At 40.9% G+C, this 27,905-nt stretch overlaps 1 protein-coding gene and 1 long non-coding RNA gene across 5 annotated transcripts; both read left to right on the forward strand.

The window, feature by feature from the left end:
* Positions 1-236: 236 nt before the first annotated feature.
* On the forward strand, positions 237-23,336 carry si:ch73-366l1.5 (FILIA-N KH-like domain-containing protein). 4 transcript variants are annotated; one of them, XR_005209759.1, is made up of 6 exons: positions 237-665; positions 13,432-13,882; positions 16,546-16,642; positions 18,135-18,179; positions 19,715-19,801; positions 21,137-21,611. XR_005209759.1 is itself a non-coding variant. In XM_037791192.1 (5 exons), exons 1-4 carry the CDS (start codon positions 375-377, stop codon positions 18,166-18,168), a joined length of 873 nt encoding a protein of 290 aa, XP_037647120.1. In that variant the 5' UTR covers positions 237-374; the 3' UTR covers positions 18,169-18,179; positions 21,137-21,611. The 4 variants fall into 4 exon arrangements, 3 of the variants coding, with proteins under 3 accessions (XP_037647120.1, XP_037647119.1, XP_037647121.1); XM_037791192.1 differs by lacking the exon at positions 19,715-19,801; XM_037791191.1 differs by lacking the exons at positions 18,135-18,179; positions 19,715-19,801; positions 21,137-21,611 and adding an exon at positions 22,937-23,336.
* Positions 23,337-26,137: 2,801 nt separating this feature from the next.
* On the forward strand, positions 26,138-27,315 carry LOC119501099. The gene is made up of 2 exons (XR_005209760.1): positions 26,138-26,273; positions 27,183-27,315. It is a non-coding gene; the product is annotated as an uncharacterized LOC119501099 (long non-coding RNA).
* Positions 27,316-27,905: the final 590 nt, after the last annotated feature.

The following is a 27,905-nucleotide window of genomic DNA, read 5'->3' on the forward strand; positions in this document are numbered from 1 at the left end:
AAACAATGTCTAAAAAAGGCGGAAGTAAAGTCCAGAAAATGTCCAGAAAACTGAAAATATCGACAATAAGGGGGTTTCTGATCAGTTTAAACAACACAAGTGCTCACCATCCAATCACAGAAAAAAATGCAGAAAACTTCAAATGTCAAAAGTTTTTTATCCAAATCTTTTATCTTTTTATGCTTTTATTTTGAAGCCACTCCGGAAGTGTGCTGTGTGTATTGTTAGTGTAGAGGCGGAGTGCAGCTCAGTGTGTGAGTGACAGCAGCTCAGTGAACACTCAGTGAACACTCCGCTCTCTAACGGTCTCACCCGGTCCTCTCTATCCGCCTCTCCTGCTCCTCTCTCCGGGTAAACTCCTCTCAGCCTCCGTCATGGAGCTGGACCCGGCCGTCATCATTCCCGCCATCATCTTCACCGTCGTCGCTATTTATTTCGCTTCGTCGTACCTGAGTAAGAAGTCCGCCGCCGCCGCCGCCTCCTCAGCCGCGAAGAAGAAGCCTCAGGTCGGCTACGGAGACACCATCCCTCCGTCCAGAGCTCTGGGAGAGCCGCTCCGCTCCTCCGGAGCCTCCAGCGGACCCGAGCCCGAAGCCTCCCCGCCCACAGCAGCTCCTGCTCCGGCTGAGGAGGAGATCAGAGCCGCCGAGGAGATCCACCTGAAGGTAAGATGATCCATTCTGATCAGTTCATTTACTGTATAAATAATATGGATAAAGTCACCACAAACTCATTCAGACTGTTTATTTATCAGAAAACACAAATTCATTTATTTATTTAGTTAAGAAAAAGTGTTTTGCTCAATCTACATATAAAATAAAATATATATAAACGTGTAAAAAATATAAAGTTAAAGTTAAGAAACATTATATATATACATGCAGTTTGTAACCAGTTTATTTAGTGTATAAATAATATGGATAAAGTTACCAGAAACTCATTTAAACTGTTTATTTCTCAGACAAAACAATTTATTTATTTAAATAAGAAAAAGTTTTTTGCTCAATCTACATATAAAATAAAATGTATAAAAAATATAAAAATAAAGTTCAGAAAAATTATAAATATGCATGTAGAAAAGAAAATACAAGAAATCTGTGATGAAAAAAAGTTAAATAAATTGAATTTGTAGCGAGATTTAAAAGGAATTATCTATTAATATCTGTAAACCTGACAGATCAATTAATCAATCAGGTGCTGCAGGTTTCATGTCTCAGCTTTTGGTATTTTTATATTACAGATTTAATTAATAATGAATCAGTTAATTAAACATTCTCTGGTTCATGATACCTACTACTAAATATCAAACATTCAATTATTGTAGAATAATAAACAGTAAATAATACATAACTCATGTTTTAAGATGAGTGTAAAAACATACTGCACATAGAGTCACAGTAATACTGCTAAAAACATACCGTAAGTACTGCCAGGCTACACTATTTATATTTATAATCAAAGGATAACTGAGCTGTGATGATGTCATCAGCCTCCGCTGGACTCTGTTTACTGATAGTTAGCTCATGTTAGCATGCTAGGATGCAGGATGCAGGATGCAGGATGCAATGTGTTAAAGTCTGTGATGCACTGTCCAGTAACTTGAAATGCACTATGGGTGTTCCGCAAGGGTCAGTGTTAGGTCCCTATTTATTTAGCCTTTATATTAATGATCTTCCTCAACAGTGTCATGATGTAGAACTGTGAATGTATGCAGATGACACTGTTGTATATACACATTCAAAAATCAATCATTGGCTTGATCAATCATTGGCTTGATCAATCACGTCTGAGTCTAAATGTTAACAAGACAAAATGTATGTTTTATTTTAAAACCCCGGTACAACATCTTAATGCTGACATTCTCATTAAAGGTGAAAGGATCGACATCGTCACTGATTTTAAATATAATGATATTGGATTCAAATTTGAATTTTAAGAAACATGTTAAAAAATAAATGGTTAAAACCATCAAGTACAACTTGGCAAATTTTAGACATATTATAAACTCTCTCTCTCTAGACGCAGCCGAGATATTCATGCATGCTATGATCCTTTCCCATTTCCCAGCTTTTTCTGTCAAGGCCACGAACCAGTGGAACACCAGTGAACAAACGGCTCGACGATGTGGTTGTGACGACATTTTACTTGTTAGCTAACTGTAATTATTAAATGTTAACACACTAAACTAAGATGATTAAACCTGCTAAACATTAGCATATTAGCATCGCCATTGTGCTGCCGTTAGCGTTTAGTAGCGGCTCACAGAGCTGCTAGTGTCAAAGAGTATAGAAGTAAAGAGACGATTCTCCGGTGTTTGTTTGTTTTTTTACAACAGCCGCCATTTTGGACTGAAAACGTTTATTGTATTTATATTATTTTTTATGGTTAAACGCAGGACATTTCAGTAGAGATATTAAATATGACAATAGAATAGACATATTGTAGTTTTACTTTCGTACGGCTCTTCTCAGTGGACGTTTTACCGGCGTCCGGTAGTCGCTCTGCTGCTGGGCGCTGACGTTGACATGGACCTTAAATTGACTTTCACTTCTTGGCGATATACGTTCTTTGGCCGTCGGCTAGCAGCTAACGGTGCTAACAGTGCAAACCACAGCAACAGTGGTGACGGAGCTAAGGTTGTTATTGAACCAGAGGGTCGGCGCTACGCCTCCGACCACCGGGCGGGACGCCGTTATCAGCTGTAACCGCCATATAAGAGCCGTATAAGAGCCGTGCAGACGGGCTGCTGGGAGCAAAACCAGTCAACCAAATTAATGAGTTCATTTATTATTTAGATAATTGATTATTGGTTTGTCTTTGGGTTGTCAACAAAAACAAACACCTGAAGACCCACAACCAGCTGTTTTACCATTCTTTAACATTTTATACAGTTTATCAAGAAAGGTCGCGTCGTCATTGTTGATTGATTGACTAATTATTTGAGCTATAAATGCTGATAATATTGTTGGAAGAACAGCTGGAATCAGTTGCTTGAAGAATGTACGATTATTATTGCTGTTAATTGGCTAAATGTTAAAGTTTAAATCTTTTGTATAATAACTTTATTTCTGTCTGTTTCTGTATATTTTGGGCGTCAGAAGCTCCATCACACTGTTATTATACTGTTATTATACTGTTATTATACTGTTATTATGTAAAGTGTAGCATCATTAGATGAGCTGAATCGTTGATCGTTAACCTGATCATCAGTTCAGGAAGTTGTTAGATATTTGCATCCTCAGTTTGATCTCTTTCATCTCACCTCTCGGTCTCTTTATGGTCGATGTTTGGACCCAAATATAGTCGCCGTCTCCTCCTGGTGCTCACGGCTGATTACTGGATTTACCTGTGCACACACTGACGGGCTTCCTGTTCTGAGGAGCTCCGTGTTGGACCTCCTGGACCATTTGAATATCTGCTGATGTGATGAGCTCACATGTAAATGATGTGTCGTAGTGAGTCAGTTAGTCTCCGGAGGTCACGCAGCATGTTGACCCCTCGTTGGGTTGACCTTTTAAAAAGCCTGAAGAATGTGCCCACCGCTGCTGGAACACGCCACGGACTCAGCGCCTATATATAGTGAACCCTATATTTACGCCTGTGTATGTTCACGGTGTCTCATGTCTGTAATGGACTCTGGAGGTGGAGGGAGGTGGAGAGGAGGAGGGAGAGGGATGAAAAGGGAGAGGTGGAGAGGGAGGAAGAGGGAGAGGTGGAGAGGTGGAGAGGTGGAGGTGATTTTGCTTTGCTTCCTCCAGCTGATTGAGGCTGAACTCGCTGTGAGGAACGAGGAGGAAACATCCCCATCAGAGCTGCAATAATCGATCAATTAGTCGGCAACTATTTTGATAATCGATTGATCAGTTTGAGTTCCTAATTCTCTGATTCCAGTTTCTTAATAAGGCTGGGTCAGGGCTCAGCAACCTTTACTATCTAAAGAGACATCTTACACAAAACACCCCCCAAAAAAATCTGTCTGGAGCCACAAAACATGTGATCATTGTGATGAAGGTAACTCAGTTTATAGTCTCAGTATATAGTATATCAGTCTAATGCAGTGAGGGCCAAAGAGACAATGTACTACGGAGGATTAGGGCCACATTGAGGGAAAACACAATTTAGAGATTTACACAATAAAGTCAGAACTTTACGAGAAAAAAATAAAATAACACGTTATATTACTACTTTATAATATTATGACTTTTTTTCTGTAAATCTCAGATTTATTTTTTTCCTCAATGTGGCCTTAATACTCCGTCGTACCGTCGTACCGTCGTACCATAGACCTACAACCATGATCAATAAAAGTGAAAATGTAAACAAAGAGCAGTTATTGATTTCCATGTTGAAACCTCCACAGAGAGGCTCTGGAGAGGCGCTGGAGAGGCTCTGGAGAGGCTCTGGAGAGGCTCTGGAGAGGAGCTGGAGAGGCTCTGGAGAGGAGCTGGAGAGGCTCTGGAGAGGCTCTCGAGAGGCTCTGGAGAGGAGCTGGAGAGGCTCTGGAGAGGCTCTGGAGAGGAGCTGGAGAGGCTCTGGAGAGGCTCTGGAGAGGAGCTGGAGAGGCTCTGGAGAGGAGCTGGAGAGGAGCTGGAGAGGCTCTGGAGAGGCTCTGGAGAGGCTCTGGAGAGGAGCTGGAGAGGAGCTGGAGAGGCTCTGGAGAGGAGCTGGAGAGGAGCTGGAGAGGCTCTGGAGAGGCTCTGGAGAGGAGCTGGAGGAGCTGAAAAGGCTCTGGAGAGGCTCTGGAGAGGAGCTGGAGAGGCTCTGGAGAGGCTCTGGAGAGGAGCTGGAGGAGCTGGAGAGGCTCTGGAGAGGCTCTGGAGAGGAGCTGGAGGAGCTGGAGAGGCTCTGGAGAGGCTCTGGAGAGGAGCTGGAGAGGCTCTGGAGAGGCTCTGGAGAGGAGCTGGAGGAGCTGGAGAGGCTCTGGAGAGGCTCTGGAGAGGAGCTGGAGGAGCTGGAGAGCTCACCCGGCTCTACGGGTCGTAGATTCTTTACATTATCCGACACACCTTCACCGTGTGGAGCGTCCAGCAGCAGCAAAGCATCATGGTATATTTGTCTTTGTGTAGATGTGCTCATAAAGGAGCTCTGTGTGTTCGAGCCGGAACACAGAGAGGGCTGTTTGTCTGTGATGACTGAAGCTGTGAGCGCCGACGTCACCGCCACACTGAGTCAACTCTTTACTCTGCAGCTCACAGTTCACTTCCTGTAGATTAAACTGGACAGACGAAGCTCCCAGATAATATCATGTAGGTCTGAGAGATATAAATACTATATACCTGTATCATCATTTTACATCTATCTGCTTCATCTGAGTCTCTGAGGAGGTGGAAGGAAGTTACCGCTTTTATTGTGGTAGTCTGAGTAACGTGACGTCATATCCGTTCCGTATCCGTCAACCAAAACAAACCTCAGAGAGTCTACAACGTTGGAGGGTCAAAAGTAGAGCTAGACAGAGCAGAGCTAAAGCTGCATGCTAACTCTGTCACGGACAGGAAACGTTATGGTATGGCGGTTACGTTATGGTATGGTGGTAACGTTATGGTATGGAGGTAACGTTATGGTATGGAGGTAACGTTATGGTATGGTGGTAACGTTACGGTATGGAGGTAACGTTATGGTATGGTGGTAACGTTATGGTATGGTGGTAACGTTATGGTATGGTGGTAACATTATGGTATGGAGGTAACGTTATGTTATGGTGGTAACATTATGGTATGGAGGTAACGTTATGGTATGGAGGTAACGTTACGGTATGGAGGTAACGTTACGGTATGGTGGTAACGTTATGGTATGGTGGTAACGTTACGGTGTGGAGGTAACGTTATGGTGTGGAGGTAACGTTATGGTATGGAGGTAACGTTACGGTATGGAGGTAACGTTACGGTATGGAGGTAACGTTACGGTATGGTGGTAACGTTATGGTATGGTGGTAACGTTATGGTATGGAGGTAACGTTATGGTATGGAGGTAACGTTATGGTGTGGAGGTAACGTTATGGTGTGGAGGTAACGTTATGGTATGGAGGTAACGTTACGGTATGGAGGTAACGTTACGGTATGGTGGTAACGTTATGGTATGGTGGTAACGTTATGGTATGGAGGTAACGTTATGGTATGGTGGTAACGTTACGGTATGGAGGTAACGTTACGGTATGGAGGTAACGTTACGGTATGGCGGTAATGTTATGGTATGGTGGTAATGTGGCGGTGGAGCCGGCCGTCGCTCTCGTCTCCGTGGTCAAACGGGCCGACGCTACGACTGTAGAGCACCCAGATACTGACATTTGTGTTCTCTGCATTGAAACGGCCCCGATGGAGCTGACCATGGATGATAAAGAGAACGGAGCTGACGGGAGAGCTAGAGACCACCTTGGAGAAGTTAGAGGAAGTAGACACGTGGGACTACGTCCACTTTTCAAAATAAGGTGTTAACAAAGGGAACTGTTTATACTAAATACATCTATGGAAACCAGATTGATGGATTATATTCACCAGAAGTATAAAACATTATAGATTAAAAAGAGAATCCCACTAATCTGTGAGGGAAATGTCTTTATTCTTTGATTTCTGGGTTGATGGATAATCAATGTAATCAATAATTCCTGTCAATGATCCTGATTTATTTGACTTCAGGACGTCTCTGACTTCATAAATGCTGAACATCAAACATTTTACTGGATTCATTTAGAGATTTTACAAAGTAAAAGTCTCTAGAAGTGGATGATTCATCTTGTTCCCTTCATGGTCTAGAGGTCAACAAGTTAACAACAATCACTATAAATCAGAATATAGAATCAGCACCAGAGTCTGGTGATAGTATTGATCAGGAGACAGGTGGATCGTCCCAGCTCTAGTTATTATTGTGAATTACAGATGAGACTATTGGTTGTATTCTGCTTCTCCTGTTGGACTCTCAGACCTCTAGAAGGATCCGTCCTCCGGCTGTTCTCAGTTTCCTGTTTACAGATTTACGGCCCTGCATGCTTCACGTATCGCTGCCATCAGAGCCGGAGCCCGATCCGGCTCCCTGACATTTATGTGCTTCACATGTTGTTTTGTTCCTCCTCCTAAAGTTACAGCTGCTCCTCCTCCGTCCTCCTCCGTCCTCCTCCATCCTCCTCCGTCCACCCTGCAGCCTAAAGAAGGACATAAAGCTAGACTCAGGTTAATGCATAGAGAGCGTGGATGTTCTTCAGCTCATAGAACACAATGTGAGCTGATGTGATGAAGAGTATAGAGCTGTTAGAATGAGTCTGAGACTGTTCAACGGTTCCTCTCCCTCCTCATTCTTTGTTAGTGACCACAGTGTTAGTGGTGGAGTTGCAGCGCTCCATAAATGGAAATGTGATCGTTCACAAGAGTTGGAGCAGCTGTTTTCTGTCCAGTACAGAGGTGGAGGTAGTTTGTCTCCGTGTTTCTATGTTGCAGACGTTTCAACGTTTCTCTGCAGACGTTTCTTTGCAGACGTTTCTCTGCAGACGTTTCAACGTTTACCTGCAGACGTTTCAACGTTTCTCTGCAGACGTTTCTTTGCAGACGTTTCAACGTTTCTCTGCAGACGTTTCTTTGCAGACGTTTCAATGTTTCTCTGCAGACGTTTCTTTGCAGACGTTTCAACGTTTCTCTGCAGACGTTTCTTTGCAGACGTTTCAATGTTTCTCTGCAGACGTTTCTTTGCAGACGTTTCAACGTTTCTCTGCAGACGTTTCTTTGCAGACGTTTCAACGTTTCTCTGCAGACGTTTCTTTGCAGACGTTTCAACGTTTCTCTGCAGACGTTTCTCTGCAGACGTTTCTCTGCAGACGTTTCTCTGCAGTAGTTTCCCTGCAGACGTTTCTCTGCAGACGTTTCAACGTTTCTCTGCAGACGTTTCTTTGCAGACGTTTCTCTGCAGACGTTTCAACGTTTCTCTGCAGACGTTTCTACGTTTCTCTGCAGACGTTTCTACGTTTCTCTGCAGACGTTTCCCTGCAGACATTTTGACGTTTCCCTGCAGACGTGTCTCTGCAGACGTTTTGACGTTTCCCTGCAGACGTTTCCCTGCAGACGTTTCTCTGCAGACGCTTCTCTGCAGACGTTTCTCTGCAGACGTTTCCCTGCAGACGTTTCCCTGCAGACGTTTCTCTGCAGACGTTTCTCTGCAGATGTTTGACGTTTCCCTGCAGACGTTTCTCTGCAGACGTTTTGACGTTTCTCTGCAGACGTTCCCATGATGCAGCCATCCTTTAACCAGAGGACTGACTCTGAGTGGGCGTGGCCTGTGTGGCGTTCACTGGCAGTGTGTCATGGACCCACGGAGCTATTGTGTCTGACATACCTCTCCTGGTATTCCTGGCCTGGCCCAGTTCCTCCCTCTCCTCCTCCCTCTGAAGCCCGGCCCGGTCTGGTCTGGTCTGGTCCAGTCCGGTCCTGTCCGGTCCGGTCCAGCTAATGACTCCTCTGCTCCTCGGTGCTCAGAGCTGTTTGGCTGGGCATCAACTCCAGGAGAAAACAATGGCTTCATATCACAACATCACAGCTAGTTCTTCCTCTGTGGGGATTTCACCACCACACCCAGTCCAACCCAGTCCAACCCAGTCTAACCCAATTGGTGGGCCTGCCTCCAGCCCACCAATCAGGCCACATCCTGGTATTTCTCTGCTCTTTTTTTGGCCACAATGAACCACTGAGCCCAGAATTTTACAGCATTAGACAGAAGGAGAGGAAAGGCTTTAACAGAGCACAGAGCACACGTTGTTCTGTGTTTGTTCCACTCAGGAAACCAGGAGGACTGAAATCTTTATTAAACTACTCCAAACTGTCACACAATACATTTATTTATGGATTTTATTCCAGACCTGAAGACATGAAATCCTCCGTCTCGTCCACCTGTAATGAGGACTGGGAGTCAGGACCACCTGTAATGAGGACTGGGAGTCAGGACCACCTCTGCTTACATAATAACATAGAAACCAGCTGTTCAGGCCGTTGTGTACTTTATTCTTTATTTGGATCCCTGTTGGCTTCCACTCAAACACAACAACAATAAAACCACTGAACGACCAGACAATAAGTCCAATGACAACACGATGTAGTTCTCTGTGATGCTAAATATGGTCCGTTCATTCAGCAGGTTTACAGCTGAAGGGTTATAGATTGTACTCTGCATTTTTAATATGAATGATTATTATGCATTTTCAGACTGAATAATGGATAGAAACAAAACAGGAATTCAGTCTGAATATGAGACTCGTACTTGATATGAACAGACGTGGAGTCACATTGAATAAACCTGCATCCGTCTGTTTGAAGTAAACACCTTGACTCTGCAGCTCTGGACAGTAGACAGTCCTGCAGACGTTTCCCTGCAGACGTTGCAGACGTTTCCCTGCAGACGTTGCAGCCGTTTCACTGCAGACAGCCCTGCAGACGTTACAGACGTTTTCCTGCAGACAGTCCTGCAGACGTTTCCCTGCAGACATTGCAGACGTTTCACTGCAGACGTTTCCCTGTAGACAGTCCTGCAGACGTTTCCCTGCAGACGTTGCAGCCGTTTCACTGCAGACAGCCCTGCAGACGTTACAGACGTTTTCCTGCAGACAGTCCTGCAGACGTTTCCCTGCAGACATTGCAGACGTTTCACTGCAGACGTTTCCCTGTAGACAGTCCTGCAGACGTTTCCCTGCAGACGTTGCAGCCGTTTCACTGCAGACAGCCCTGCAGACGTTACAGACGTTTTCCTGCAGACAGTCCTGCAGACGTTTCCCTGCAGACGTTGCAGATGTTTCACTGCAGACGTTACAGACGTTTCCCTGTAGACGTTGCAGACGTTTCCCTGCAGACGTTGCAGATGTTTCACTGCAGACGTTGCAGACGTTTCCCTGCAGACGTTGCAGACGTTTCCCTGCAGACGTTGCAGCCGTTTCACTGCAGACAGCCCTGCAGACGTTACAGACGTTTTCCTGCAGACAGTCCTGCAGACGTTTCCCTGCAGACGTTTACCGTCAGACGTTGCAGACGTTTCCCTGATGACGTTTCCCAACAGACGTTGCAGACGTTTCCCTGCAGACAGTCCTGCAGACGTTGCAGACGTTTCCCTGCAGACGTTTCCCTGCAGACAGTCCTGCAGATGTTGCAGACGTTTCCCTGCAGACAGTCCTGCAGACGTTACAGACGTTTTCCTGCAGACAGTCCTGCAGACGTTTCCCTGCAGACAGTCCTGCAGACGTTACAGACGTTTTCCTGCACAGTCCTGCAGACATTTCCCTGCAGACGTTTACCGTCAGACGTTGCAGACGTTTCCCTGCAGACGGTGCAGATGTTTCCCTGCAGATGTTGCAGACGTTTCCCTGCAGGCGTTTCCTTTCGGACAATGCAGACGTTTTCCTGCAGACATTGCAGACGTTTCCCTTCGGACGTTGCAGACGTTTTCCTGCAGACGTTTTCCTGCAGACGTTGCAGACGTTTCCCTTTGGACGTTGCAGACGTTTCCCTGCAGATGTTGCAGACGTTTCCCTGCAGACGTTGCAGACTTTGCAGACGTTTCCCTGCAGACGTTGCAGACGTTTCCCTGCAGACGTCTCCCTGCAGACGTTGCAGACTTTGCAGACGTTTCCCTGCAGACGTTGCAGACGTTTCCCTGCAGATGTTGCAGACGTTTCACTGCAGACGTTACAGACGTTTTCCTGCAGACGTTGCAGACGTTTCCCTTTGGACGTTGCAGACGTTTCCCTGCAGATGTTGCAGACGTTTCCCTGCAGACGTTGCAGACTTTGCAGACGTTTCCCTGCAGACGTTGCAGACGTTTCCCTGCAGACGTCTCCCTGCAGACGTTGCAGACTTTGCAGACGTTTCCCTGCAGACGTTGCAGACGTTTCCCTGCAGATGTTGCAGACGTTTCACTGCAGACGTTACAGACGTTTCCCTGCAGACGTTGCAGACGTTTCCCTGCAGACGTTGCGGATGTTTCACTGCAGACGTTGCAGACGTTTCCCTGCAGACGTTGCAGCCGTTTCACTGCAGACAGCCCTGCAGACGTTACAGACGTTTTCCTGCAGACAGTCCTGCAGACGTTTCCCTGCAGACGTTTACCGTCAGACGTTGCAGACGTTTCATTGCAGACGTTTCCCTGATGACGTTTCCCAACAGACGTTGCAGACGTTTCCCTGCAGACAGTCCTGCAGACGTTGCAGACGTTTCCCTGCAGACGTTTCCCTGCAGACGTTTCCCAACAGACGTTGCAGACGTTTCCTTGCAGACAGTCTTGCAGACGTTGCAGACGTTTCCCTGCAGACAGTCCTGCAGACGTTACAGACGTTTTCCTGCAGACAGTCCTGCAGACGTTGCAGACGTTTCCCTGCAGACAGTCCTGCAGACGTTACAGACGTTTTCCTGCAGACAGTCCTGCAGACGTTGCAGACGTTTCCCTGCAGACAGTCCTGCAGACCTTTACAGACGTTTTCCTGCACAGTCCTGCAGACATTTCCCTGCAGACGTTTACCGTCAGACGTTGCAGACGTTTCCCTGCAGACGGTGCAGATGTTTCCCTGCAGATGTTGCAGACGTTTCCCTGCAGGCGTTTCCTTTCGGACAATGCAGACGTTTTCCTGCAGACATTGCAGACGTTTCCCTTCGGACGTTGCAGACGTTTTCCTGCAGACGTTTTCCTGCAGACGTTGCAGACGTTTCCCTTTGGACGTTGCAGACGTTTCCCTGCAGATGTTGCAGACGTTTCCCTGCAGACGTTGCAGACTTTGCAGACGTTTCCCTGCAGACGTTGCAGACGTTTCCCTGCAGACGTCTCCCTGCAGACGTTGCAGACTTTGCAGACGTTTCCCTGCAGACGTTGCAGACGTTTCCCTGCAGATGTTGCAGACGTTTCCCTTCAGAAAAGTGTTTTGTTGTCTCTTTAATAAATGGAGGCGGCGTCAGAGAGCTGAAGTGGAGATGAAGCAGAGAGCAGAAGGAACAATGAGTCTGTGTTTCCAGACTCAGAGCAGAGCAGGACGCTCTCTGACACAACAACAGTCTGTTCCCTCTGAACTCCAACATGGTGGCCGGCGAACCCCTCTGTTCACTATTATAATAATAATAATAATAATAATAATAATAATAATAATAATAATAATAATAATAATAGAGGAGCTCTGGATGAACCGCTTGCTGATAAAATTAAACCTCAGTAACAGTTCTCCTTTCTGAAATCATTCAGGCCTCGGTTTGAGGCCTCGGTTTGAGGTCTCGGTTTAGGCCGTTGGTTTAGGCCGGCGGTTCAGGCCTCGGTTAAGGCCGGCGGTTCAGGCCTCGGTTAAGGCCTCGGTTCAGGCCGGCGGTTCAGGCCTCGGTTAAGGCCTCGGTTCAGGCCTCGGTTCAGGCCGGCGGTTCAGGCCTCGGTTTAGGCCGGCGGATTAGGCCGTCGGTTTAGGCCGTCGGTTTAGGCCGGCGGTTTAGGCCGGCGGTTTAGGCGGTTTAGGCGGTTTAGGCGGTTTAGGCGGTTTAGGCAGTTTAGGCAGTTTAGGCAGTTTAGGCAGTTTAGGCGGTTTAGGCCGGCGGTTTAGGCGGTTTAGGCGGTTTAGGCGGTTTAGGCGGTTTAGGCGGTTTAGGCGGTTTAGGCCGGCGGTTTAGGCGGTTTAGGCGGTTTAGGCGGTTTAGGCGGTTTAGGCGGTTTAGGCGGTTTAGGCGGTTTAGGCGATTTAGGCCTAAGAATCCAGTTCATCATCCTGCTGACTCATGAAGTGATTTAATGACTCAGCATTTAGAACACTTTGTCTCAGCCGGGCGGCTCTCTGGTGTCGAGGTTATTTTGGTGTTTCATAGCTCAGGAATTCAGAGGAAGTGATTCAGGCTAAATGGATCCAATCCAGTTAGAGGCTGTGGGGGGAGGGGGGGGATTAAGAGACCAGCAGGAGTTCTTTAATACCGTCAGACTGATGCATTTCACCGTCTGATGCCACCGGGTGTCACTGTGGTGAGTCATCGGTAGCAGAACCACGGCAAAACTCAGCACTCCACTAGAGACCCCGACGGGCTGGATGTATTTATATAGATGTGTGTGTGCGTGCGCGTGCGCGTGCGCGTGCGCGTGCAGGTGTCGGGGAGACGACTGAAGAGGGTTTTATTTGTCCTGCTGTCAGCTGCAGCCGGCGGCTGATCCTCAACGAGGAGCTGCCGCTGACAGCTGTGACAGTCAGAGGTCAGAGGTCAGAGGTCAGGGTGCTCACATGTTACATGATCCCATCAGCAGCACCTCGACTCCTCATAGAGTTATTAATATAGATATATATATAATATATATACTCTTACCCTGTAACATGCTGATGTTAATAAAGTTCTATTGAACTGGGTCCAGTCTGTTGGGTTCTGGTTCAGGACTCTTCTGGGTCTCTGAGACCTGCAGCCTCATCAGAACCAGACCAGACGGAGGTTAACCCTTTGAAACCTTTTATCTTTCCAGGCTGTCCCAGAACCAGTATCAGCACCAGAACCTGCCCCAGAACCAGTCAAAGTACCAGAACCAGTCACAGTACCAGAACCAGAACTCGTCCCAGAAGTAGCTGCTGCAGCACCAGAACCTATCCCAGAGCCAGAACCCGTACCAGAACCAGCATCAGCACCTGAACCTGTCCCAGAACCAGCTGCCGACCCAGAACCAGTATGGGAACCCGAACCCGTCCCAGAACCGGTCGCGGTGCCTGATCCAGAGCCCGTGGCCGAGTCTGAACCGGTATCTGAAGCGGTCCTGGAGCCTGAACCTGAACCTGTACCTGCCGTGGAGGAGTTCTTACCCGAGCTGATCCCTGGTTCTACAGAGGACCGCCTGCTGACCCCTGAACCTGTCATAGAGGAACCAGAACCAGAACCAGAACCAGAACCTGAATCAGAACCAGTGACCATCCTGAACAACGGTGAGTCTGATCTGTGTGGAAGAACATGAACATGACCTGAGTATTTTATACTACAAGTATTTACAGAGTCCTACTCTACAAGTATGTACAGAGTCCTACTCTGTCACTAAGTACTAAGTACTACTAGTACTAGTAGTACTAGTACTACTACTAGTACTACTAGTAGTAGTACTACTACTAGTAGTACTAGTAGTACTACTAGTACTACTAGTAGTAGTACTACTACTAGTAGTACTAGAAATAGTACTAGTAGTACTAGTACTACTAGTACTACTAGTAGTACTAGTAGTACTAGTAGTAGTACTAGTACTCTCTGCACAGAGTCCCGGTTAATAATCCGGTATCAGTTGGTTCTGCCTTTCAGACCTTTCAGACAAATTAAATCTAAAAAATCAATAAATTAAAATGTGGCTGTCTGCTCACAACAAACCAAATGATTATTATGGTTATGATTATATTATTATTATTATTATTATTATTATTATTATTATTATTATTATTATTATTATTAAGACAAGAAGGAAAAAGGAAAAACTCATTATTTATATATATATTTCTTGATTTTAATTTATTCTCTTTTATATATATTCTATTTTATTCTATTCTATTTTGTATATATTTGTATTATTCAGGTTTATATATAATTTTATTTAATTTAATTTTGTATATTTGTTTTATTCAGTTTTTTATATAATTTTATTTTTATAGTATATATTCTATTTTATTTTATATATTCTATTTTATTTTATTCTATTTTATATATGTTGTATTTAATTTTATTTTATGTATATCATATTTAAATATATTCTATTTTATATATATTCTATTGAATTTAATTAATATTTTATTCTATTTTATATATATTTTCTTTTCTTTTATTCTATTTTGTACAATTGTTTCATTCAGTTTTTTATATAATTTATTTTTTCACATTATATGTTTTTTATATTATATATTCTATTTCATTTTATATATTTAATTTTATATATGTTGTATTTAATTTAATTTTATATATGTATATCATATTAAAATGTATTATATTTTATGTATATTGTATTGGATTTTATTCATATTTTATTGTATTTTATATATATTCTATTTTATTTTATTCTATTTTGTATATATTTGTTTTATTCCGTTTTAAATATAATTACCTTTTTTAATATTATTTATTTTTTATAGTATATATTCTATTTTATTTTATTTATTCTATTCTATTTTATATATGTTGTATTTAATTATATTTTATATATATCATATTTAAATGTATTCTATTTTTTTATGTTCTATATTTTTTTTAATATATATATATATAATTGTATTCTATTTTGTGTATATTTGTTTAATTCAGTATTTTATATAATTTTATTTTATTCTATTTTCTATATTTATGTTTTTTATTTTATTTTGTATATATTCTATTTTATATATGTTGTGTTTAATTCTTTTTTATATAAATCTTATTTAAAATGTTTAGATATATTTTATTTATACATATATTTAATTTCATTCTATGCTGTATGTATTCTATTTTATTCTATTCTATATATATATATATATATATATAATATTATATTCAATCCTATATTTTAATTTCTGTGTTATCTAATGTTCGTGGATTCTGGTTATTAGTAAGTGATTTTCTTGTTATATATATTCAGTAGCAGCCTGAGAACTCGACTGATTCTCTGTTCTTATGAAGAGTTGAAGCAGCTTCTGGTACCAGACAGACGTCAGCAGCTGTGTTCAGCTGGTAACTGATAACTGATCAGTTATCTCCTCCAGGAGGAGCCGACAGAGACCAGCTGGATGTACAGAACACACATATGTACACGTATACACACGTATACATATACATACAGAGAACACACAGGTTTGACTGGATGACTACATGGACAGGCGACTGAAGGATCAGAAAATAGAAATTAATAATCGATCAATCATTATTATGAATAATTCTCCGTGTGCATCTCAACCAACTGTTGAGTCCAGCATCTCCATGACGACCAGTTGTTGACTTCCTGTCTCCTCATGTAGAGGTAGAGGTGTAGCAGCCGTCTGCTTCAGGAGGAGGAGACTCTTAATCTGCTACAGCCAGACGGACAGTCTCACACACACACACACACACACACACACACACACACACACACACACACACACACACTACATGAGTAAACTGTGTGTGATCATTATAGAGATGATTTGAATGTCTCTGCTCTGGAGGTTTAAATGCTGACTGAACAGAGATCAATAGTACTCTATGTACTCTCCCAGAGTACAAGTACTAATACTACACTGGGAAAATACAAGTAAAGACCTGCATTCAAACCCTTACTGAAGTCAAAGTATTATCAGTGAAATATAATTAATGTACTTAAAGTAAAAGTATGCATTGTGCAGTAAAATGTACATAAAGTAGAAGTCAGTATTATCATGTGAATGTAGTTAAAGTAGTAAAGTAGTGCTGTAGCAGTAATCAGTGTTGTTTTATTCTCTATCTGATGTTTCTGGATTCATATTACTGCTGCATTAATGTGAACGTTGTGAAGTAGCAGAACATGAAAGTAATCCAGTAAAGTACAGTAACCTGAGTAGATGTACTATAAAGTACAGATAAAGTACTAGATGTACTAGTGAAGTACTCTCTGTGTGTGTGTTTCCAGACGTGGCTGCAGCTGACGAGGTGAAATTCATCCCAGGAAAGAAACAGAGCAAGTTTGAGACGATGATGACGAAGGAGGAGGTCGAGGAGGAGCAGAGGTCAGTGGAACCCGTCGTCATGGCGGCGCCGCTGATGATGATGATGATGATGTAACATGTGACCTGATGTACGCATGCTCTGTGTGCTGCCTGCATGGAGGGAACCAGGTGTTGTAGGGAGGTGGAGGCTCTTCTGCTCACACAACACAGCTAGCCCAGTTAGCATGTAGCTTTAGCACATTATTGTTGTCGTTGCTGTCGTCCTACAGCTGTTGTTGTGTCACCAAACTGAGTTAAATTAAAGGAGCAGTGTGTAGATCTGGAGGTGTCTAGTAGGGAGGGGAAAAACACTGATTCACGTCACCTTTTTAACGGTTTCTAACCAGATGTTTTAACACCAGGATGGATATACCTGCTTCATCTGAGTCTATGAGGAGCTAGAAGGAAGTTACCACTTTTATTGTGGTAGTCTGAGTAACGTGACGTCATATCTTTTATTGTGGTAGTCTGAGTAACGTGACGTCATATCTTTTATTGTGGTAGTCTGAGTAACGTGACGTCATGTCTTTTATTGTGGTAGTCTGAGTAACGTGACGTCATGTCTTTTATTGTGGTAGTCTGAGTAACGTGACGTCATATCTTTTATTGTGGTAGTCTGAGTAACGTGACGTCATGTCTTTTATTGTGGTAGTCTGAGTAACGTGACGTCATATCTTTTATTGTGGTAGTCTGAGTAACGTGACGTCATGTCTTTTATTGTGGTAGTCTGAGTAACGTGACGTCATGTCTTTTATTGTGGTAGTCTGAGTAACGTGACGTCATATCCGTTCCGTATCCGTCAACCAAAACAAACCTCAGAGAGTCTAAAATGTTGGAGGGTCGTCGTGGATACGACCTGCACCCTCCCATGTTAAATCCAGCGTGGTAAACACTACACATCCAGTAAAGGATGGAAACACTTTGGGTTTCACACATTGACAGGAAAAGCAGAGATACACAGAGCAGAGCTAAAGCTGCATGCTAACGTAAAAAAAAAAAGCCGAAATATGTCAGAAAAAAAAACATCTCGTCTCTCTCGTCTCCGTGGTCAAATGGTCCGTCGCTCTCGTCTCCGTGGTCAAATGGTCCGTCGCTCTCGTCTCTGTGGTCAAATGGTCCGTCGCTCTCGTCTCCATGGTCAAATGGGCCGACGCTACGACTGTAGAGCACCCAGATACTGACATTTGTGTTCTCTGCATTGAAACGGCCCCGATGGAGCTGACCATGGATGATAAAGAGAACGGAGCTGACGGGAGAGCTAGAGACCACCTTGGAGAAGTTAGAGGAAGTAGACACCTGGGACTACGTCCGCTTTTCAAAATAAGGTGTTAACAAAGGGAACTGTAGATACTAAATACATCTATGGAAATCAGATTGATTGCCGACGTGGTTATTATGTCTTTAACCCTTTAATATTCTGAGTTTCTATCTAGACGTTGATAATGAACCTTTATTGTGGTGAGTTTCCTCCGTGTCGTCGGTCTGACGGCCTCCTCCACCTTTATCTCTACAGGATAGAGCTCACCTCTGATTTAACCTCTCTATAATCATCCTGATGGTACGTAAGGTTACTGAACACAGAACACCTCTCTGTAGTCCAGACAGTCTGAGGCTGATCTCAGTACTGTTCTGTTACTGACTTCCTCTCCTCATCACCCAACAACACCTCCCTACAGACTGATCTCACATCAGTTAGAGTCAGAGTCCCGTAAACAGAACCAGATAACCAGGAATCACCGTTTAGATGGGAGGAAAAGGACCGAAAACAGAATTTAACAATGAAACACTTTGAATAAGTAATGTTAAATATTACAATAAAGGCAGACACCGTCGTTATAACTAGCAATACGTTTATTATTATTATTATTATTATTATTATCATTATTATTATTATCATTATCATTATCATTATTATTATTATTATTATTATTATTATTATCATTATCATTATTATTATTATTATTATTATTATTATCATTATCATTATCATTATTATTATTATTATTATTATTATCATTATCATTATCATTATCATTATTATTATTATTATTATTATTATTATCATTATCATTATTATTATTATTATTATTATTATTATTATTACAGGGGATCTGGTGCATAAACAATCAGAGGAAATAAATACATAATCAGGTACTGCTAAAGTCAAGAATCATAAATATGAAATATATGAATGTAAAATATAATTATTTTGAAATGAAGAGGATGCAGCGTGTGTTAAACATGTATATGTATATGATTGACTTATGATTATTAATTAATATTCTGTGACATGTTCCAGAAACAAGGTAATGAATATATCTTATTGTGGCAGCAGTGCTGTTTATCTGAATTATTATAATAAATGAAAAGTAATGTCAGTAAGCTCATTATTGTGATATTCTGCTGCAGACATTAGATTTATTATTAATTTGTTATTTTTATTAATAAAGTCCAGACTTCACATTAAAAATATAACATCTGCAAAATATGTGCTAAGATTCAGATAAAACGTGTACGATAAATAGAAATACAGTCTGTGACGGACAATTGTTTAATAATCATTGATTTATAAGTGAATCATTGTTTTTAAATCCGCCTCCACCTCCGCCTCCACGGAAACATCACAACACCTGGAAACACCTCGTCAGATCATTAAAGCTTAGTAGTCTTTATTCTTTATTCTTTATTCCTTATTATTTATTTTATTACGAGAATTAAGTCATAACTTTACGAGAAAAAAAGAAAATAACATGTAAAATGACTACTTTATAATATTACGACTTGGTTGTTGACCTCTGACCTCTGATCTCTGACCCCTGACCTCTGACCTCTGGTCTAGGAGTTAGTAGTTGTCTGTATATTAGCAGGTAGCTGGAGGTCGTCAGTCAAGCTCAGTCTCACATGTAAACACTAACAGGTGGAATCAGCTCAAATGAGTCACCTCACCTGTGTGATTAACGCAGCTCACTACAGGTAATCCCTCACATCGGGACTCCATCTCTCTGGTTCTGGTTCTGGTTCTGGTTCTGGTTCTGGTGCTGGTTTACTGTCGCTGAGGACCGAGCGCTTGCTTTCTCTACTTCATTTATTCAGCCTCACCTGTCAGCCTCACATGTCAGCCTCACCTGTCAGCCACACCTGCTAACCCTGCATGCTGCCTGCTAACAACCTCAGCTAACGGTGAGTCCTGCCGGTCGCCGTTAACCGAAGCTCCAGCTGTGAACTGATGAGACTCTCACATCTGATCTGGACCACCGAGGTCTTTGATTGGCCGCTCCGGCTGTCCGTCACACTGACGTCAGATTTCAGGGAGTTTAAATCAACTCTTATTTTAAATGTTATAAACACAGACGACGCTTAACTGGATTCAAAACCTTCGTCTAAATCATACGTTAACGTTTTCTTTATAAATCTACAGACTAATAAAAAATACATATAAAATAAATAATAATAAAGGATTCTTCAGACTTCACCTGAAACTCTTTACAAAGCTGTTAAAGTTATTATTATAGTAAGTTAAAGTTATAAATAAAATTATTAAGGAGGCGGGGGGGGGGGGGGGGGGGGGGATATAATATATCATATAAAAAAACTCAGAATGTCTAAAATTAAGATCACAACTTTACAAGAAAAAACTCAGAAATTTACAAGATTAAAAACATAAATTTTATGAGAAAAATAAATCACAAATTTACGAGAAAAAACACAGAATTTACAAGATTAAAGTTGTAAATTTACAAGAAAAAAACCTCGGAATTTACAAGATTAAAATCGTAAATTGACGAGGAAAAATCACAAATTTCCAGAGAAAAAAACACAGAATTTACAGGACTAAGATCGTAAATTTACGAGAAAAACCCCTGAATTTACAGGATTAAGATTGTAAATTTACAAGAAGGAAACCCTCAGAATTTTCAAGATTAACGTTGTTAATTTACAAGGAAAAACTCACAAATTTACGAGAAAAAAAATCTGAATTTACAAAATTAAAATTGTAAATTTACGAGAAAAAACTCACAAATTAGAACAGATTAACGTTGTAAATTTACAAGAAAAACGTATAAAGCAAAAGAAATGAGTAAAACATCGAAATAATGAGAAAGCTCAGTCGTATTAAACTATGAAGTCTAAATGAAGTCTAAACGACGTCTGAAGAGCAGCGAAGCCCAAACATCTTTAACAGATTGAATTATTAATCTGTATTCTTCTCATCATTTCACAGCTGAGTTTATAGTTTATAACTTTATAGTTTATAGTTTATAACTTTATAATAATGAACCAAAGACTTCTGCATGAATTCATAATTCATAATCTAACATTAATGATAACCTGTATTTAAAGGACCACCCCAGCCCGGTAGTATATATAAATCATGTACTATTCATGTATTCATGTACTCTTTGAACTGATTGGTTCTGACCGGCTGGTCTGGTTCTTCTTTAAAGTTCGTTATGAAACTGTTTCTATATTTTCTGTTCATTGATCTGAGTCCTGATGTTCGTCTCGTTGTTTCAGAGCTCCTGAATGAGACGTCAGACGTCCTGATTTCCTCTCAGCTGATCAGTGAAGACGACGAAGTGAAACTTTATTCTATTTCTGGTGTCAGAGCTTCGAGGTCTTTCAGGTCTTTGAGGTCTTTCAGGTCTTTCAGCTGCTTGTGAATATCCAATGTCTTCCCACCGACGTGCCTTCAGGATTCTGCCTTTTGACCCGTCAGCTTGTCTTTAGTTGAGGATGTGTAAAGCTGTGGGATGATGATGTTGTGGTTGTTGTTGGAGCTTCGTTAACACAAACCCAGTGTGAAGTTGTGGTGATTATTAGTGAGATAAACTATTAAACTGTGATTTAAATGAGGTTTAAAGACCGACGTGTTCAACAGGAAGCTCTTCAGTCTAAAGGTCACCGTGGAGTGTTCGAGTTCTTCTGTCTCATTTAAATGTTGAAACCTGCAATAAAGAAATAAAGAAATGAATAAATGTGTGAAACTGAACACAAGTTGTTAGTCGTGTTTGTTATTCAACTTCTCCTGCAGTGAAAATCAGAAATCAGCCGTCATTTAAACTCATTGAAACTCATTGAAACTCATTGAAAGTCATTGAAAGTCATTGAAACTCATTGAAACTCATTGAAACTCATTGAAACTCATTGAAACTCATTGAAAGTCATTGAAACAGTTCCACGTGTTTAGTTTCCAGCTGCTTCTTTTGTTTTTGTCCAGCATTAAATATCCGAGTGATTCATGATCACGCGATAACAGAGAAATACATAAATACAGACGACAGTACACATCGGAGCTACTTGTACTTTCTCCTTCCACATCTCAGAGGGAATATTCTATTTGTTTTACTGCTCTACATTTATCTGACAGCTTTAGTTATTATTGTTTTAAAGATATTTCAAGAATAAAATCAAATTTAGATTTCTAATATTATATTTAGAAAATAATATATATTAATATTTCCAGACATCTACCCGATGGAATCATACACTTTGTTCTTATGATGTGACTGTCTACTCGTAATATTACAACTACAAATTAAGACGTTAGTCTGAAAATATTACAAGTTTTCTATCAAAATAAAATGTTTTTTTTTGTTTCTTAAAATATGATGAAATTAATCTTGAAAAGAGTTGGACTTTATTCCCCATAAATATTATAACTTTGTTCTTTAACTCTTCCTCAAAATACATATTTTATTTTTTTTCTTGTAGAGTTAAGATATATATTTTTTTCAAATATTATAACTTAAATCTCAAAATATTAAGAAAAAAAATTAAATAATGAAATATTTATGAAGTTTTTTTATCTGTAAAATTTAACAACTTTGTTCTTTGAATCTTTTCCTCGAAAAATGTATTTTATTTTTCTTGGAGAATTATATTTTTTCTTCAAATATTTCAACTTAAATCTCAAAATATTTCGACTTTATTAACAATAACATCGTCTCCGATTGTAGAGCATCTGTAAGGTGTTTCCAGAATAGTCAAATTTAGATTTATAATATTATATTTAGAAAATAAAGTCTTAATATTTCCAGATATCTACCTGATATAATAATACATTAATCTTGAAAATTGTGACTTTTTTCAAAAATAACTTATTTTGGAAATATTTCTTAACCTTGAAATATCATCAAATATTTATTCTCAAAATAAAAGAATTTTTTTTAGGACTTTTTTTCTATTTTTTTCTTGAAAATGTTTGATATCTTGCTCAAAAATGAGTTTTTCTTTTGGAAATATACAACGTTTTTTCTGTTATGATATTATGATATTATACATAACATGTGTGTGTGTTGTGCCGTGACTTCCCAGGGTGCAACAGGAGCAGCTGGCAGCCATCTTCCTGCTGCTGAGGGAGAACCAGGAGGTGCTGGGGGACGTGACGGAAGGAGACATGGAGGAGCAGCTGAAGCTCTACTCCCTCTGAGATGATGTCATCATGAAGCTCTACTCCCTCTGAGATGATGTCATCACGAAGCTCTACTCCCTCTGAGATGATGTCATCACGAAGCTCTACTCCCTCTGAGATGATGTCATCAAGAAGCTCTACTCCCTCTGAGATGATGTCATCACGAAGCTCTACTCCCTCTGAGATGATGTCATCATGAAGCTCTACTCCCTCTGAGATGATGTCATCATGAAGCTCTACTCCCTCTGAGATGATGTCATCATGAAGCTCTACTCCCTCTGAGATGATGTCATCATGAAGCTCTACTCCCTCTGAGATGATGTCATCATGAAGCTCTACTCCCTCTGAGATGATGTCATCATGAAGCTCTACTCCCTCTGAGATGATGTCATCATGAAGCTCTACTCCCTCTGAGATGATGTCATCACGAAGCTCTACTCCCTCTGAGATGATGTCATCATGAAGCTCTACTCCCTCTGAGATGATGTCATCATGAAGCTCTACTCCCTCTGAGATGATGTCATCACGGAGGAGCAGCTGAAGCTCTACTCCCTCTGAGATGATGTCATAACGGTTACCGCGGCAACGCCAACTCACAAAAACACAAACTCGGATGTAGAAAATGTTGATTTATATTTTAAAGATGTTTTATTTTTCTGTCTTTGAGTTCAGACACATTTACTGCATTAATATCTCATTTAATTAATAATTATTATTTATTTTAATTATTATTATTATTATTATTGGTGACACTTTAGATCAAAGATTACAGTCTTATTATTATTATTTATTTATTTATGGGGAAATCAATAAACTGCTTCCTGGGTTCAAATATGTGAGAAACAGACAGCAGGTCAGAGAATCAATACCTTACACTGATTTAAAAATACTCAGTGTAATTTACTTATTTACATATGACTTATTCCATAACTACAGTAATATTATTATTATAAAATAAGGTGTATAGCAGTTTTGATATTACTTATATATTTTAAAGTTATGATTTTTACTTTGGAGTACTTTTTATTATTAAAATAGGCAACATGTAAATATAAAAATGGTGTACTTTTTACTGCACTATATTTATCTGACAGCTTTAGTTTTTATTTTTATGCTATTTCAAGAATAAAGTCAAATTTAGATTTCTAGTATTATATTTTAAAAATAAAGTATTAATACTTCCAGATATCTACCTGTAATCATACTTTGTGTTCTCGAAGCAACTTCTTATTCATAATGATTTTATTCTTTATTTAACGTGACTGTTTACTCGTAATATTACAACTAAAAATTAAGACGTTATTCTCAAAATATTACGACTTTTCTCTCAAACTAAATGTTGAAATATTATAACATTGATCTTGAAAAATGTTGGACTTTATATTTCTAAAATATTACAACTTTGTTCTTAAAATATTTCCTCGAACAATTTATTTTTTTTCTTGGAGAACTAAGATTTTTTTCTCAAAATATTAAGACTCAAAATAAGAATTAAAAAAAATCTTGAAATATTACATTAATCTTGAATAATTTAGTTTTTTTTTAATCTCTAAAATATTAAAACTTTGTTCTCAAAAAATTTATTTTTTTCCTGGAGAATAACGATATTTATTCTCAAAACATTTTGTCTTTATTCTCACATCGTCTCTAATGTGCCGACGAGTTTTTCTGTTTCATAGAATAATTATAGAAAAAGCTCTTCAGGACTTATAGAGCACCTGTGAGTGCTGCATTCTGGGTAATGTAGTGTTTTCTAACGGTCTTTATTTGGATCATGTTCTCTGAGAGCTGCTGCTTCTGTGTTATTTTTTATTTAGTGTTTTTTTTCATGACAATAAAAATATATAAATATAAATCCTTTTGACTGCAGATTGTGATGATATTATAATAAATAAAATATTATAATGTAAAGAAGAAGAAGAAGAGGATATATATGGGGTTTGAGTTATAACTCCACTGACAGGTGAGTATTTTATCTCCATGGCAACCGTTAAATCAAAGCGCTTTCTGTTGCTCCTGTTATAATAATAATTATTATTATTATTATTATATTATTATTTTTATTATAATAATAATAACAATAATTATAATTATTGTTATTATTATTATATTTTTATTTTTATTATAATAACAATAATAATAATAATTATACTAATATTTTTTATTATAATAATAATATTATTAATAATAATAGTCGCGACTGCTCTGTTTTCCCCCACCGCCTAAACCGGATGTGACGTTTTGCGTGTCGTTACCATGACCGCAGACTGTATCGGAGGCTTGATTGGCTGCTTGACTCTAGACGGCTCCTGATTGGCTGCTTGACTCTAGACGGCTCCTGATTGGCTGCTTGACTCTAGACGGCTCCTGATTGGCTGCTGGACTCTAGACGGCTCCTGATTGGCTGCTTGACTCTAGACGGCTCCTGATTGGCTGCTGGACTCTAGACGGCTCCTGATTGGCTGCTGGACTCTAGACGGCTCCTGATTGGCTGCTTGACTCTAGACGGCTCCTGATTGGCTGCTGGACTCTAGACGGCTCCTGATTGGCTGCTGGACTCTAGACGGCTCCTGATTGGCTGCTGGACTCTAGACGGCTCCTGATTGGCTGCTTGACTCTAGACGGCTCCTGATTGGCTGCTGGACTCTAGACGGCTCCTGATTGGCTGCTGGACTCTAGACGGCTCCTGATTGGCTGCTGGACTCTAGACGGCTCCTGATTGGATGAAAATAAAATAATTACCTGAATGTTTCTGAGAACATTTAATGAGAGAAATAATCCGTGAAGATGATTCTGTGTTTATTTTAGATTAATAACAGTTAGTTTAAATGTTTCAGAGTTGTATAGTTTAGACCTGAAACTTTATGTTAATGAGCTGAGACCGGTCCGTCCCTCTAAACGGTCCGACGAGAAACAAGAATACACCATTATACTACAGGCTGCTACAGACCAGCAGGACCAGGACCAGACCAGACCAGCAGGACCAGGACCAGACCAGACCAGCAGGACCAGGACCAGACCAGACCAGCAGGACCAGGACCAGACCAGACCAGCAGGACCAGGACCAGACCAGACCAGCAGGACCAGGACCAGACCAGACCAGCAGGACCAGGACCAGACCAGACCAGCAGGACCAGGACCAGACCAGACCAGCAGGACCAGGACCAGACCAGACCAGCAGGACCAGGACCAGACCAGACCAGCAGCTGGAGTCTCAGCTGCAGCTCCTCGGTGCTTCAGGTACGTCTCACCTGTTCTGATGGAGGTCTGATGGAGGTCTGATGGTCTGATGGATGTCTGATGGAGGTCTGATGGAGGTCTGATGGAGGTCTGATGGTCTGATGGATGTCTGATGGAGGTGTGATGGAGGTCTGATGGAGGTCTGATGGTCTGATGGATGTCTGATGGAGGTGTGATGGAGGTCTGATGGAGGTCTGATGGTCTGATGGATGTCTGATGGAGGTGTGATGGAGGTCTGATGGTCTGATGGATGTCTGATGGAGGTGTGATGGAGGTCTGATGGAGGTCTGATGGTCTGATGGATGTCTGATGGAGGTGTGATGGAGGTCTGATGGAGGTCTGATGGTCTGATGGATGTCTGATGGAGGTGTGATGAAGGTCTGATGGAGGTCTGATGGAGGTCTGATGGTCTGATGGATGTCTGATGGAGGTGTGATGGAGGTCTGATGGAGGTCTGATGGTCTGATGTATGTCTGATGGAGGTGTGATGGAGGTCTGATGGAGGTCTGATGGTCTGATGGATGTCTGATGGAGGTCTGATGGAGGTCTGATGGTCTGATGGATGTCTGATGGAGGTGTGATGAAGGTCTGATGGAGGTCTGATGGAGGTCTGATGGTCTGATGGAGGTCTGATGGAGGTCCGATGGAGGGAGAATCTTCTGGAATATGTTGTGATGTGAATCCAGAACCACTCTGACTCCAAAAAAACATGAATTAATGAATTATTTAAAATAAATAGTGAAAGTGTATCAGAGTTTAGAACATGATGGTAGAAGTATCTGATGGTCTTATAGAGGTGTGATGGAGGTGTGGTGGAGGTCCGATTGGGGTCTGATGAAGTATCTGATGGTCCTCTTCAGGCTCTCTTATGTCTCATCAGTTGTTGGGTTGATATCATTTGTTCCACAGATTTGGTGCTAAATGGAACCATTTGTTACCTCTAGAGAATTGATCAAAATGATCAATAATCCTCCAGAATCCCACATTAAGACATCAAGACCTCGAGGAGCACCAGAGAAGAAGACATGCTGTGATTTGGGATCAACTACAGTGATGTCGTCGGGATCTCAGCGGGTTTCTTCATCATGAAAAAACAACAACAAACCATCCAGACAGATTTATGAATTATCAGAAATTGAGCCCCCAGAGCATCAAAACGCTTTACGGTTAAACAGAACCGTACACTGTTATTATTATTATTATTATTATTATTATTATTATTACACAGCTGAATAAAGCTCCAACGTTCATGAATATAGATGACTAGATGTTGAGGTTAGATGTACGGAGGTTCATTTAACAGTTTGATCTCTAAAACTGTATTTTTGATCGTATTGTGAACCGCTGCAGTCGATGGAAATCAGCATGTTTAAACACTTATGGAGCAATAAATCTTTATTAAATACATACCTGACATCTCTCTGTTGTCTAGATGAAGAAGGTAGAGGTTTTATTATCAGTATATATATATATTATATATTATATACTGTATACTGTAGTTATTCCCTGGTGGACGGTGGACGGTGGACGGTGGACGGTGGACGGTGGACGGTGACAGCGTGCAGGTCAGAGGTTGTCCAGCAGAGGGAGACAGCAGCTCACAGACGGAGTAAAGTCAGAGTAGAAACTGTG

Source organism: Sebastes umbrosus, chromosome 14 (assembly GCF_015220745.1).
Source record: "Sebastes umbrosus isolate fSebUmb1 chromosome 14, fSebUmb1.pri, whole genome shotgun sequence".
NCBI classification, from domain to species: Eukaryota; Metazoa; Chordata; class Actinopteri; order Perciformes; family Sebastidae; genus Sebastes; species Sebastes umbrosus.